General features: G+C 36.9%; 1 protein-coding gene across 5 annotated transcripts in view; it reads left to right on the top strand.

The window, feature by feature from the left end:
* LOC113229413 (monocarboxylate transporter 4) overlaps positions 1–16,224 on the top strand; it is a 75,445-nt gene that overhangs the window by 46,800 nt on the left and 12,421 nt on the right. For 2 of the 5 annotated variants that reach the window (XM_026462984.1, XM_026462986.1), the window contains exons 4-9: positions 6,937–7,184; positions 7,297–7,425; positions 8,423–8,584; positions 9,155–9,327; positions 13,792–13,875; positions 14,314–14,383. In XM_026462984.1, coding sequence (XP_026318769.1) covers positions 6,937–7,184; positions 7,297–7,425; positions 8,423–8,584; positions 9,155–9,327; positions 13,792–13,875; positions 14,314–14,383 — 866 coding nt within the window. The remainder of the gene's footprint in view (positions 1–6,936; positions 7,185–7,296; positions 7,426–8,422; positions 8,585–9,154; positions 9,328–13,791; positions 13,876–14,313; positions 14,384–16,224) is intronic. The other 3 variants (XM_026462985.1, XM_026462987.1, XM_026462988.1) reach the window with 3 other exon arrangements.

Below are 16,224 nucleotides of genomic sequence, written 5' to 3'. Positions count from 1 at the left end.
ACTCCACGCAAGTAACACTCGCTACCATTAAATAACCACCAATGGTTAGAATTATAGTAACAATAACAACGTTATATTATTCCATGGAGTTGGAACTTGAAACAATGTTTGCTTGCGTCATAAAATAATGCTCAAGTCTCTTTTTTTTTAATAACACCAAGTGACGGGACGAACAAGTCTAAGGCCTGGTGCTAAGCAACACGCCTGTGCGTAACCGTTGCGGTGCAACTAAGAGCTTTAAATAACAAATCTGAGGGGCACTGCCACTGGGCCCGGGATCCTGAGATATAAGTTGACAAGTCCCATGTGCTTGTAATTTCACCAGCACCATTACCCTTCAAAACCGGAACGCAGTAATGCTCACATTACTGCTTGGCGACAGAAATAGGTAAGGTGGCTGTACTTCCCTGGACAAACTATTTATTTCAACAAGGGGCTCTATAGCTACTAAATCATTTATCATGACTTTGCCACATTTTAAATTCGTTTCACAATTGTTTTAGTTTCCGTAGCTAACATACCGAGAACAACGTGGGTTTTTCACAGTATTATATCGATCGCTACAGCCCTGGGTTTTCCTCCTTTTAGCGGATGATTTGTAAGGGTTGATTTTCTCGGTATATACGATGTTCCACCTTTGTCTTTCGTTACGAGGGGTGAATAACAAGTCATTACGTTCACTTAGTAATTCTGCTAATAAAAAGTGTGTTTTCCAACACGATTGTTATTAGATGAAATAACAAAATATTTTGTTAAATCAGTGTAATGCGATGTTTCTGTCAAAACACTAACTGATAAAAGAGATCGTTAAATCTATTTTACTGCCTTTTTAAAAAGCCTTGTTCAACGACAACGAAGTGCTTACGAAGGGTAAGGGTGCTGGTGAAATTACAGGCACATGGGACTTGTCAACTTAGGTCTCAGGGTGACGGGCGCAGTGGCAGTGCCCCTCAGATCTTTGCGATTTGAAGCTCTAAGTGGCACTGCAACTGTTATGGACAGGCGTGTAGTTTGCTACCAGGCGCACGACTTTTTCGTCCCGTCACTTCATATTATAAAAAAAGACGCCTTGACTAACTTTATTCATACTGGAGCATGCGATGCACTGATTACTATATGGTGTGAAAATTTTCACGATAGAAAAAAAAAACATAACTTACCTCGAAATTTTACAAGATAACCGCTGTATTCAGTAGATACTTTACATATACCAATTTTTTTTTAAATATCCACTGAACTGAATAGAACACATATGCTATACAATACACATTTCTGCAAAATATGTACATTTATATATTTTAATTTCGTTTGTAAAAAAAAATTGTCCCTGCCGCTCGAACTAAGGGAAACCGTATTAGTACGGAAAAAAATTGAATTCGAGCTGGGGTGGTATCGACTCTTAACAATGGTCGTTCACAAAAACAAGCATTTGACTTTTGTGATGTGTGGAAAATACCCAGTAACATTTACAACACGTTTTATTGGTTTACCTGGGGGCCTACTATGAGCTCTTAGAACAATTCTATTTAAGCCTGTAAGTTGGATTACCTGTAAAATTCGTGTTATAACCTCACAAAAACAATTCACTGTCCATGCTGTTTACGTTCCCCATTCGAAATCCGTTCACCTTTTCTTTCATAGAAAAATCGTATCATGAAGTGCCATTAGCCATGCAAATCTGTAAAAATACTCCGTGACTAACTTTTTTTTTGATTTTGTTACATTTTTAAGAAATTTCGTTTAAGTTTTATTATATTTTTAGTTTCATAATTATTTTTATCTTTTTAGGCTATCTAAATATTTATTAACTAGTGAGCGTTTTTTGAAAATTTTATAAGAGTTTTATTTTTTAATTTTATTTTTTTTTTAATTTTTTTTAAATTTTATTTATGAGAGTTTCCAATCTTTAAAGTATTATTGATAAATTATTGGCATGAATGTTATTGCAATTTTTAAATGATTTTTAATCATTTTAATAATTTTCTTAACCGAAAATCGTAAAATAACTTTTAGATAGTGCCAATTTTGACTATAATTGCAATCAATGAAAATGTACGAATACAAGATACGTTCCAATTATGTTATCAAATTACAAACTCACCTTATTAATTTCATTGATAATGACTAAACATGACATGTAATTTTGTCGCACGACAAATTGTAAAGTATGATTGAAAAGTTGCCAATATTACAAAACAAAGTAATAAGTATAATTAATAAGAAAATTAATAAAAAATATAATTATTATCATTTTGAACGTAATCGGTTAATAGTGCTTAAACGCACCCAGGATCTGTCTATTTCTTTCATATGATTTAGTATGTCGTTCCATGTCGCTCTTGTTAGATGTCAGCCAGCCAGAGACAATAATTAACGTTTAAAAAGTAAAACTCATCATCCTGGCATGCCATTCCCGTTCAACTTTGTGTAGGTCATGATACGAATTTAAGCATTTCAGTTTTACCACGTCAAGTGAATTGCATGGAACTTGGCTGGCTGGTTATAAGCTCATAGTAAGCCCCCTGCACGGTTTTTGGGCAGTGATTCCGCCTTTTCCATTCAGAGAATGTCTGAATCTCTTAGATTGAGTAAATGCAATTTGACTTGTAGGTAGGTATACACTACCCAGACCCTAAACGTAGTTGTCGGAAATTGAATTTATAGCGTTACGTTGTATCTGGGTAGATATTTCGGATCTTTGAAATTTATTGTTTGTGTGGGTTTATTTGTTGTAGCTATTTAGCTGTTCCAAGCAACTTTGATAACTGTAAGCTTATCATTCTAATATTCTTTTAAATTTGAAATAAAATAATCTTATATCTTGGTGTTATTGTGCTCTCTGCTCCAAGGTCTGCAGGCTGCTGGCAATCAGCCAGTTATTGTAGACGATATGGCGACATACAAGTTCTTATTCATTACTCAGTTCCGTCTAACTAGACGGGTTTTCATTGCTACGAATATGTTTGACATAGCTTCTTTGTAAAACAAACTTAGGTGTCTGTCTATTCATCTCCTTGCTGTCTACTTTTATTTACTAATGCAATTTCAATATGAGTAGTACTATGCGACATAAATTGAAAAGCAGAAGCATAATATGATTGAGTTTGTTTCTTTGACACTTGTCTATACTCTCGGCACATTCTATGTAGCAAAGCACTTCAGAATATTCTAGTTCTTTCGCTTGTTTAAACAAATTATATGGGGGGAGTTAATTTTATTCAACCAAAATGTCATGAGAATTATATACATGGCTACGTAGTCGTTACACTATTGTGGTCAGATGTTAGAAAAATTATCGATGTGCTAAACAAAATGAACTCCTTTGTGACATTAATAGCTAAAATGTTCTACTTACATTAGATACAATAATAAATGACACCATTTTGAAATTTACTTTTAACACCCGTTATTTTAGTATATAGTATTGGCCACTCAGGTTACCATACTTTTTTTTTGTAACCAAGACGCTTAAACTTTGTGAAAAAAAAAAATTTGCACTGAAAAATAAAGTGCATATTAAAAAAACTGTACAATAGTTAGTCATACTAATTATTGCCTATCTATTAGCATAGTTAACGTAGAATATTGTAACAACAAAAAAAACCGAAGAAATTCATTCATTTGTGGTCGAGGTGTACAAAACTCTAAAATAAGGTAAAAATAATTATTAATACAAACACCGAACACTTCGAAAAAAATATGCTGTTAGGCATTTCGGGCTCATCCATTAATTACCGGACACCCTGTATATCCACATACACATATGTGGAAAGACAATTTAAGCTTTAAACGTTGCGAGTAATTAACGCGAATTACCGCATCCCGGGTATGAGATCACTCATTTGTTCTCAGCTCAAAGTCGATGTGTGGTGAATCCAAATATACGCTTACTTGTCACGCCATTCATTAGATAGTCCGGCTGTTTTGGCACCTGTGTCTCTATACGACGTTAATTGCTAGAAAATTCCAAATCACTGTGTAGCGAAACTAATATCGATTAATTACATTGGTCCATTTTGTTAATGGCAAATATGAAAACAGAAAATTCTAAATCATGTAGTTTTGCTGTCAGTAATACGATTGACAGTGAAAAAAAAAGAGGAATGTCCACTATTAACTGAAGAATTGTTGTGTTATTGATTTAATAACGAACTCAAGCTGTTGACACATATATGGCGATACAATGAAATCCAAAATTCTGATTATATCCAAATCGCGGAGTTCTCTTATTTTAATAACAAATAATTATATAATTTAAATAATTTTTAATTTATATATATATTTAATTTTTAAATAATTTTTGGATCTCTTCTGTTTTTATTTTGTCTTTTGTTTCTTAATTTTTTTCACAAAATTCGTTTTTTGGTTCTTTTTTTAAATTTTGTTTCTTAATTTTTTTCACAAAATTCGGGGAGCGTAATATTGGTAAACAATTATGGCTGTATACAAAATAACAGAAAATGACCAAAAAACAAAGTTGGCGTAGTGTCCATTGGAGGTATCGAAATAATTATTTTTTAAGCAATGTAGATGTTTTCTCTAAAAAATATAATAGTGGATTATAGTATGTATATATATTATATATATTAATTAATATTTACATAGCATTAATTAAGAGAAATAATAATGATTAATTGTATTCAATGGAAATTGAGAATATTAAACAAAAAATGGGTATGACGCACAGGTCACGCGTCCATCGAACTGTCGGCCATCTGTTCCTTTGTACTGTTTGTGCCTCAAACAATTTGCGGGCAACCAAGCACACTGACTCATGCGATATCATGTACTAGATACTTTGTGTTTACCGCTTGCAATACTAAATTGACCTATGGTTTCATTTAATTTTGTAAATTAACACCAAAGCTGAAAACTGATATCGGTTTCTTGTCCGCTATACATCGATACTCTTACATGACTACGAGGATGAAAGGGCTTAAAAGCCAAAGTGCAAAGTTTACACGAGTGAACAACAGTTTGGTTCATATATAGGTTCATACAAAGCCATATTGTTTAACATTTTTATTTTCTATGTTTACGTAACGTAAAAAAACCCTACTTTGCCGAATAACAAAACATTGAGTAGATAGCTCAAAAGAGAATGAAAATTTTTACTAAATTACGTTATTATCCATTTGTTAAAATTGTCACTTAAGCCCTTTTTTCCGAAGTATTGATATGCTGAACAAAAGACATTCGATTTTGTCTTTCAGAATACGAGGATATTTGATCCCTATGCTTATATATTTTTTGTTTTGATTAGTGCTGTTCAAATTCGGGCATGGTTCGCATTGGGTGATACATGTATATGACATGCTATCGCATTGCTACCAGTTTTATTGTGACATGTAATGAAGATAAATAAAGAAAACAATAACTTACAAACTCAAAACATTTGTAAACGAAATGCTGTGATGCTAACAAAATTTCATCGGTTTGTACAAACGTGATTGAAACCGAGCGAGGCAGATATATATTTAGCCCTTTTTATTTATCAACATTAGTAGTACGTGAGTTCAAGCAACTCGATCGAACTACGCTTTGGTCTGGCAACGTGCCGACCGAAATAAATTTGCTAATCATGGTCCTGTCCTTTGAATTTAGAATTGTTGTCCTTTGTACATATATTTCACGCCCTTTGCCCATCGGGATAGGCAAAGACAACAGCACTTGCTACGATCCTGACACACAACTTTCACTTCAATATGCATCAGTTCTTTCGTAAATGTTCTTCGGTTAAGGGTACTCTTGACCTGGCCTTTCTTTAGGACGTCCTCAATGTGGTCATGGTAAGTTCGCATTGGTAGTCCCTTAACAACTTGCTCGCTGAGGGCGTGTTCCCATTATGTAGTAACGTTTTATTTTGGCATTGGATGACTGTCGTTCTAGCTCTCCCCATTGTCACGACAGTCTGTCGTTGTAACGTCAAAAAAGTCAGTCAGTGAACTACAGTTAATCGTGTTGTTCTATGTGTGTACAACTTTATTTAAATATGCAAACCACGACACTTTAAACTACATTACTATCTGTCGTCACGACATAATGGGAACGCGCCCTCACTCTCGCCTGTCTGTTTCGTCAATCTTCTTTCATTCATTCTCTCAACATATCCGACTTGTCCAAGCAGCCCTATCTCTGTCTTTGTTACTACACTTACTTTATCTCAAAGGATTATTTTTTGTTCTGGGAAAAGATGTAAGTCCTTTGTCATTTCGACGACTGGAGCCTAAATTCGCAAATCAGCTTTTATAAATTATCATATAATTTTCATTGAAATAAATACTATAAGAAAATTATGAATTTTATTAATTAATTTAACTGTTGGTTATTATCATTATAATGCAAAACAGAGAATATAAGGCATTTCCGTTACAAAGTAGGTACTTTGTTTTATATGCGTTAGAGTCGTAATTTCAATTAAAATTCTGGGTTTCTTTCATGTTGGAATTTTAATAATTGTTAAGATTAGTTTTTCCAAGGGTGTGCAACATTAGGGACCAAACAAACAAGAAATTGCATAGGCCGCCAAAATTAAAAAAAATTGCGTGTCTTTTGAACTATTTTTAATTACTATTCTGTCGTGTTATTTTTTTTGTGTGTATGTTAACTTATACTTGTACATGTTATTTTGTGTCGATATCGACAAGGCTATCAAAATCTTTCTGAGGGCCATACACTCATACTTTTTAAGGCGGCTTCCCACGGCCTGTAATATAACGAGCCAGCGCCGGCGCCGGCACGGGCGACTCTGTCCCCACGGCGCGTTAGCGTGAGCTAGCGCGGTGCGACCCGTGCAACCACGGGCCGTGGGAAGCCCGCTGTACAAGAGACGTTGGCGGCTTTAATCCGGATTAAAGCTCTTCGTGGGCCGTATTTTGTCCAACTCTGTTTTATAGTATAATAATAAACCTTTCAAAATTGCTTTCTTTGTTACAGGTATAGGCTTTGGAATGATATACCTACCTTCGGTCGTGGCTGTGGGGTACTACTTCGAGACGAGACGATCTCTAGCGACAGGTATCGCTGTTTGCGGGTCGGGGGTAGGAACTTTCAGTTTCGCGCCATTGGCGAGTCTGCTTCTGCAAGAGTTTGGCTCTTGGCAGAATGCGAATCTGCTACTGGCAGGGCTCATTCTGAACTGTGCTGTGTTTGGTGCTTTGATGAGGCCTCTGGTGTACCCTAAGGTGAGAAGATTGAAATATTATTATTTTTGAAGTACATGGGGCCTTAAGGGTTAATATTATTTATGAAGCTTTCTACTGCTTATAGTGTTTAATATAATATTGTAATCTATAGACATCAGGCGAAAAACCTTTGCTACAACGCATGGCAGAAGAGAAAAGACTGCAAATGGAAAGGGGATCAATTGGCGGCTCGTATTTCGTAGTACAATTGCCAGACGGGACTATGGAAAAGAGATTAAAGGTAGGTTGTATTGAGTTGCAGCTTAAGCGGAACTAGGGAGTTAAGGCGACGTTTTTGGACGCGAGACTGGACTGTAGGAAGTGAGGTGTGGGGGCCGCCCTCGCGTCACTCAATCTGTGCGCTTAAAATTAATAGGAATAAAATCAGAACAGGCGGTGAAAATTTGACACAGATCCGACGTTGACAAGCACCTGACCAGCGGGCGGTGCGGCTTGTTGTTAAACCGTTGGGCAATTTTCAAGTTTTGGGTTAAATGTGAATTTAATAACTAAAAAGCCTCAGTTGAAAACTAAAATTTAGCAGGTTCTCTACAGTACTTAACTAGAAATAGCTCCATATAAAAATGATGTGCAAAGTTACATATTTTATTCTTAAATAATTCGTTTTAGTCTTTTACTTTAGCTTGTTTTCGGGATTTTATATGATCGGGTAAAGTATATCGTATCGTGTAACGAATCAGCACTTTCTTCAGACAATATCCTTAGGTGTGTCAGATATTTTTTGTAAGACTGTTACTTAAAGTAAGTACTTCAAACATTTGATGTAGCAAAACAGTTTTTGCCGCTAATCTTCAGGTGACCCGCCTTAAGTGCAATTTACCGAATGTCACACAACAGCTTGAGTTAGCATCCTTTATAGACAAAATTATATGAATTACAAATGAGGAGTAAAGTCACATTATCCACTTTTTTCAGTGTTTGGTTTTAGTATGGTTTATTTTAATATTATTATCATTATGAAAAGTCTTAAATGTACTTACGTTTTGTCATCTCCATGACAGTTGAATATTACCATTAAACTTTGTTTACATACTGAAATAAAAAGAAAAAGTACACATTAAAATTTACCTGATACAAAATCTAGAAAAGACGCTTTAATAATACTTAGGTTTTGACATCACTATTTTACATAGAAATTTTTTGCTCGCCCTAACAGAATGTTACAATTTATTTTATGGTGAATCTCAAGACACAATTTAAAATTTCGTTCTTTTCAGGCACCATTAAACATAGACCCAGGAGTGCATTCCTCATTGAACTTGGAAGCATTAGCGCGTGTGCCCACCGTCCCTAATATGCCCGGCCTGCCCACTGCACCTACGCTGCCCACTATTACCGAAGCCGCTGTAGTCGACGACAGAGCTGATAGGGAGAAAAAGGCAAGTTTATAATCTGTTTAATTCAACGTAAATTTATAATTATTTGTAAATATCACCAGTAAACAGTACAACTCGAAAAAATAGATCTATAGCACTTGATGTACGCTATCACGGCTTTACTTTTCATTTAAATATCTATCAGGCAAGTGGTCCTTCATGTAAGTAGTTCTTAGACTTTAATTTATTTATTTTTATTGGTTTTCACAGATATTCGTTCTATTTATATCTATAAGTATTAGCCCTGTACAAATCTGTTATTATTATCTTTAAACATATAAGAAGAAGCCTTTTTTTTAAATTTTGGAATTTAACCTGTCATGCGTCATAGCGACACATGGTGTCCCTAGCGATTTTGGTGCTGTAGCATCCTAGAGCCATACCGTGTCTCTAACGCGCAGCTGTGTTTTCTTCCACCATTTAAAAAAATATTTATATTATACTTATGTTTTTTTTACAAAAATCGCTAGTGCTTCCGTGTGTCTTTAGGTCGCATAACGGGTTTAAAATAAACAGTGCGCCAATATAGAAATGACTTCGGAGATGGTTAAAGAGTTACACTTTCCATTTTAGAACGAGAACGGCACAGCACATGTTGCAGCTCAACCACCACAGTCGCAACAAATGTCTCGCAACGTGTCATCTCCTGCCTTCAGCTCGCAAGCGCCCGGCCTGCCCAAGAACGGATCGGTCCCGTTCTTCGATAGACAGCGGAAACATAGCACCGGCGATAGGTCAGCTGATAGGTATTGTAGTATTACTTTTATCCAGGTGGCGGTGACGGAGTTTTGGTAAAGTTTACAACACAGAATCTTTATTATGGTAGTAAACACAGGCCCGGTTTCAGAGTTGTACTATAGTCCATTTCACGTAGGATGGGTACTGTGACATTTCAAATTTTTACGTTGCATCCATACTATTTTTAATTATTTTCATAATCAGTTTTTTTTTATTAAAATATAAGTACGCATTTGACCTCCATCTCACCTGATGGAAAATGACGGTGAGGTCGACGATGGAGCATGCACACCTAAATAATGCCTATTCACTCTCGCCTTGAAAAGACCCAAGATATAACGTTCAGGGAACAAGTCTGCAGGCAGAGAATCCCACTACATAGCCGTTCGCCATATAAATGTGGAAGCGTAACGCTTCATGCGAGTCTTTGGTATATCCACAACAAAGGGATGGAACCCAAGCCTATGCCTACTCCCCTGGTGATGGAAAGGGGAAGGCGGAATTAAATCATGTAATTCCATCGCACACTCCGTGATATATCCTGTAAAACACCGATAAGCAGGCAACTTTACGGCGGTGTTTAAGGCTCTGCAGCTTCGCCTCCACTAACTCCTAGTCACCTATAAGTCTCTTGACACGGTTGTCAATTGAATCCAAAGTGGCCAGTTAATATTTAGCAGAGCCATCCCAAAGGTGGTAGCAGTACTCCATGCACGATCGGACTTGTGCTTGGTACAGCTGAAGCAACTGTACCGGTGTAAAGTAACGCCTCACCCTGAAAAGGACCCGAAGCTTCTTTGCTGCATTTTGTGGCCATGGCTTCAATGTATCTGCCGAAGTTCAAATTGGACGACAGGTCCATTCCAAGTAGCTGGAGACAGTCGGTTATCGGTATGGAAATATCACGAAAAGTCGGAGACAGCGCAAAGGGACTCCGTTTTGTGGAGAATAGACATGCCTGCGTTTTGGTAGCATTAAATTTGACAAGATTGGCATTGCCCCAATCGGAGACTGCCTGGAGTGTCAAATCTAAACGGCTAACCATGTACTCTCGACAAGACTGGATTTCCTCTCCACTGACCCTTGCATTGGTTCAAGTACCTATCTACAATTTTATTGATGTATTGTATTCCTGTATGGAGCTGCTAAAACTCTTTTTCTCGAATTGGAACATGCGCAACGCAATTTGCTTAAAATAATGTATTTAAAAAAAGACGATTTGCCACTAGCAGTTTGTATCAACTATCAAATTAGCGACTGTAAGGAAGCTCTACATCACTAAAACTGTACTCAGACAACATATATTTCGAAAAGGAGAAGGAAAGACACTGTGGTACAAGTACCTAAAGTAAATACAACATTTGCAAACAGACAATTCAGCAAACGATCGGCCCATTTGTACAATTTGATTAATAAGGAATTAGAAATATACGCCAAAAGTTATAGAGACTGCAAAAATGTTATAACAAAATGGCTACAGTCGAAATCGTATGAGGAAACCAAAGATCTATTAGAACACTTGCTTTAAAAACACTACTTTCCTATATATCTTTGGCAACAGATTAACACAAATACACACACATATACACACACACACACACACACGCGCACGCACGCACGCACGCACGCACGCACGCACGCACGCACGCACGCGGAAATGTAAATGTAAAAATTAAACACTACAGTAAGTATAAGTTAAAAATGTTAAATATGCATTTATAGCTATGGAGGAGCGGTGCCTCCTAATACAGGCTTGATAAGGTACCATCCACTGTTAATGTAAAGTTAATTGTATTACTGAAATAAACATTTTATTTTATTTTATTTTATTACAACTGTGCTGTCATCAGCATACAGCACAGTTGTAAAAAAATAACGCAAAGGTACCTGGAATTAACATATCATTAATATGCAGCAGAAAGAGAGTTACAGACAGTACGGAACCCTGAGGAAATATCTATCGCCTTATGTTCGGAAAAGTAGCCTTCTAAGACCACTCGAATCGAACGTTCGTTCAAGAAATCCGATATAAAATTGCAAAGGTCAGTGTGAAGCCTATAAGAGGGAAGCTTACTTAAAAGACTTGCGTGGCAGACCCTATCAAATGCTTTAGAAATGTCCAAAAACACTGCAAGTGCTTCGCCTTGCTTTTCTATAGCCACGCTCCATATGTGACAGGCATACACAAGAAGATCCCCGTAGATCGCCCTCGTCGGAATCCGTACTGGCGATCACTGAGTAGGTCGTTTTCTGAAGGTATGATAGGAGACGGTTGAGTACACGTTACATAGTCTTGCAGAGTATGGAAGTGACTGAGATAGGTCTATAGTTGACAGGGTCAGGCTCTACTTCCCTTTTTTGGCACAGGTTGCACGTTTGCACAACCTGAGAACTACACCAGTTTCAAGTGAGAGGCGATACAGGCGTGTCAGAACAGGAGAGACTGCGTGTGAGAACTCAGGCGCACAGTTACGCGGGACTATTGCTGGAATTCCATCAGACCCGCTAGCTTTATTCACGTCTAGATTTCGCAGAGTTCTAAGTACCTCTTTTTGGCATATGCGATCTGGCGCCATAGTGCAGCCAGTCTGAGGTAAATTAGGTGGTAAATTAGGCTGACGCGAACTCTCTGCAAAGAGTGAGGAAAAGACATTCGCTTTCTCTTCCGCAGTATGAGCCAGTGAGGCATCCGGACTCAGCAGAGGTGGCAAAGATGGGCGACAAAAGTTAGATTCGACCGCTTTGACCAGAGATCAAAAGAATTTGCTGCCTGCTGGATAAGAGGCAAGCTTGGCCCCTATGTGGCGCACATGGTCGAACTTGGCTCTACGTAACACGCTTTTGCACTTCTTGGCGGCTTTGTTAAAAGCTTTCTTCAAATTCTGCGTACTCGGAGCTTTGCGTAGTCTAGCATCTGCCCAAGCTTGGTGCGTGGACTGTGTATGTGCTTCAGCACAACTACAATCAGCGTTAAAACATGGACGAGCTTGGGATCCATTGGGTACCTCAGAGTATGGTATGTAATACTCCATACCCAAACGCAAGCCCTCGACTACAGCATTAGCACAGCTCGACGAGTCTCCTGAAGTAAAGCACGCCTGACAGGGACATGACGCAAAGAAATGGCGCATTTCGTCCCAATCTGCTAATTTGTATCGCCACACCCGTCTCATACCACTAAGGCCATGATCGGGAGGATAGTATACGGATACAGTTTTCACCAGACAATGGTCGGAAGTACCCAGTGGGGCATCCACAACCACAGAGTATCGGTCCGGATCAGTTGTCAGCAGAAGGTCCAAGCAACTAGTCGTATGAGGTTCAACATGTGGTATCCTAGCGGGATACCACGGCTGAAGCCTACCACCAGTAGTTATTGCTCTTTAGCACCACACAGGGGTCACTTGATTCGAGACCCTGGTCTCGAGGGTAAATCTACGGAAGTGAGCAACGTCAACCCCCAAAAAGGTTATAAAACGAAATTGTAAATTTGTTACAATAGACCAAAAAACAAACAATATTTGTTTCAGTCGTAGTATTAAGTAAAAATTACATAAAGATAAAAATAAATTACCCTAACTACTTCATGCGTAAAACGGAGTATTTATCCATAGAGATTTACAACATTAAATGGATAAATCGAATCGGCTATTGTGTATCTCTCGTCAATACGTGTGCATTCACCTTGTATGCGGGTCGTTTTCTTTTGTTTTGAGCTTCGCTTGATGTTTTTGGAGTAATTGTTCAAATTACGTTTCGTTGCTATTGATTTTATGATTTTTTGTAGACCTTTTGTTAAGTTGTTGTTGATTTTTGAAATTGATGTGTAGTTTTTTAGTAACTTAATAATATTATAATTGAATCCTTTTAATTTTGTTTATTATATGTTCTTAAACTTTAGTGTCTAAATCGATTCGCTCTTCATTACAAACTATTTTGATAAGATATATATATCGATTGTTTTTCATTCGATTTTACATTACTACATCCTTAGAAACTTCAAATGACGTTTGACGTCACCGTGGCCATGCTATGTGAAATGGACTATAACTATACTATGCCTGCATCATTTTCTTTCACCACGGACTGAAGCCCTATGTGACTCCTAAACCAATGAAGTTGTTCTTTCCCTTAGTCTTTTTAATATCAAGTCCAACGTGAATGAACTAATTATTGCTAACATTAGCAGTACATATCCAGAGATAACACGTTTAATTGTGGGGTGTTCTTTATATTAAAATTGATAATATTAACCAAGTACGGATCGAAAATGGTTTTGGTATTTTTTTTTGTAAATTATAAAAAATAGCTGCGCGTCAGAGACACCGCGTGGCTCTAGGACACTACAGCACCAAAATCGTTAGGAACACCGTGTATCTCTAACACGCATGACGGGTTAAGTACCCGTTGTTCATGCTGACCATGAAGACATTGGTGTACCAAATTTATTGTTGCTTATATTTTCTGTTCAGACAGGCGTTAATGCCCAAAAACGGATCAGTTCCGACCTTCGACAGGCAAAGCAAAATCGGCACCGGCGATAAGCCAGCTGATAGGTATTGTGAACTTATTTGCATTCGGGTGGTGGTATGATGGTGGTAAATTACTTACGATCTTCGGTTTTGTGTCGACATCGCATCGTCTTTTGAATGAGATAAAAGTGGATGACGATTATTGTTTAAATTGTGATATGTTGGCTTATTGTAGATCTTTTCATAATATTTAGGTGTTCGGTGGTCAAAATGTTTTGTCTATATGTGTAAAGAGACTTCAGTGTACGTGTTGTATAATTGCGGTTAATTCTTCAGTAAATATCTAGGACGTCTTAACCAATATTTGTTGTTTCTAACAGTGCAATTGTATGGTGACCGTAAATGCTAGTTCTAGTTGTATTCTTGTTTTCCCGGGGTTATCCCCGTTATGTGAAGCTTTATATTGTAGTTACATTTTAAGGATTTATATCACTCTAATATAGTTTTTTTCCGCAATTTCAGATTCAAGCCGTCCTTAGCTGCAATCAAAGCCACGTCCAAAACTTCCGTTAATAGTCAATACAGAAATGATGTGAGTATAGTTTACTTTCGATAAATTAGTCTCATTTGATAAGGAAATTATTTAACATCCTCAAGACCTTATTCGTCCTTCATGATTTATTTTTATTGTTTTTGTTTAAACAGGCTAAAGAAACATGATGTCTTTTAACAATCTCCGTAGTCGAGTGGCTTGCACTCTGGTTTTGAGGATGTTGGCATCTTTGGGGTCCCGGGTACGATCTCCGGCCAGGTCATTGTAGAAAATTTTTCTATATTGTCTCGGGTCTGGGTGTTTGTGGTACCGTCGTTGTTTCCGATTTCCATAACGCAAGTGCTTTAGTTACTTATTTTGGGATCGGTGCAACGTATGTGATGTGGTCTAACATTTATTTATTTATTTTATCATTATTTATTTTCTATAAACATAGAGCCCAACGGAACCACAAACAGTGACGTAAAATAATCTCAAAAGAATGGTGATAAATTTTGTTATCAGTGCGAAGTGATTTATCTGAGATTTCGATCAAATGATTTCTGTAGCTGCGGCAAATGTGTTTTCAGTTTAAATAAAACTATTTGAATATCCGTGAAGCCCTGTCAAACATTCACAAAACTTATCGAGTTTTTAGGTTTTCGCGATTGTGACACTTTGAAAATTAAACTATATTTCTTCTTTCTTTCTTTCATATACCTCTTGGCTTTTCGCGGTAAGCGTTTTAGCCACTTTCAAAGTGTTTTGACTAACTTGTTTTTAAAACGGGGAAACTTTTATAACATCATGGAATGTAATTTGGAAACGGGATTTGAAAGTTGGAGAAAAAGTGAAAAAGGAATCAGGCGAGGAATTATGAGATGTAAATAAACATGGTATAAATAAAGAATAAATATTATATTATTATGATCTAAATCGCGCATATTTGTTTTTCCAAACAAGCCAATGTTCGTGACCTATTTTTCAAAAAAATCAAAATCAATTTGGGTCCCACTGTTACGCCACAGTCAGTAGGAAAAGAGGTTATATTTCCAAAACCATAACTTCAATGTATTACAATTAAAATAGAATAGAAAAACATTTATTGCAACGCCACAACACAGGTGCGAAACAAAATAGAAAGAGTTAACAAAATACAACCAAAATGGAACAACATAAAAAATAAAGCAATAAACAAAAAACGACTAAAATTAGTACTTTTATTTGTTCGGTTGTGGCGTACGCAACCTTTTGCCTCATTTAGCTTAAGGCATGGCCATCTTTAGGCTGTGGCGCTGGTTTTCAATGAGTCGCATGAAATAAATAGGCTCATTGAAAGTATAGTTGTATAGTCAGTCTTTTTTGAAGATGGAGTAAACTGACATTTGCGGTGTTGCCCGTTGTCGTAAAATTTTAAATCGTGATGTGATTGTTGGCGACAGTTTTATCAATAGATTGTGAAAGTAGGTAAAATTTTGCCAAAAATTTCTGAATTGTGAATGTTACGACGTTCTTAGTGATTACTCATTGCGTTTTTGTATTCTTCATTCTTATTTTGACAGTTGATTTCATCATTAATGAATTTTCAAAAATTAACAATTCAAATGAACCTGTGCCCAGCAGTTAGACGAATCATGGGCCGATGATGATTCAAATGAACAAGTACAGTCATTTATTTCATAAGCGTAACCAACATGCAGTCGATAGTGGATATAATATTTATCGACGGCAATCACTGCTTGCAAGCGCAACACTTTTGCACAATGAACTGTCATTTTACTATGTCTTCAAAAAAGAACAGACTATATGTGGGGCGCACTATAAGTTTCCAGAATGATATAATTATTAATACAAAGATCGAACACTCGGAAAAAATTCCTTCGATCCGGCCGGATTCGAAC

Source organism: Hyposmocoma kahamanoa, unplaced genomic scaffold, assembly GCF_003589595.1.
Source record: "Hyposmocoma kahamanoa isolate Upper Pololo Valley unplaced genomic scaffold, ASM358959v1 62, whole genome shotgun sequence".
NCBI classification, from domain to species: domain Eukaryota; kingdom Metazoa; phylum Arthropoda; class Insecta; order Lepidoptera; family Cosmopterigidae; genus Hyposmocoma; species Hyposmocoma kahamanoa.
Note: the sequence above shows the minus strand (reverse complement) of the source record. Positions and strands in the feature narration are given on the sequence as shown.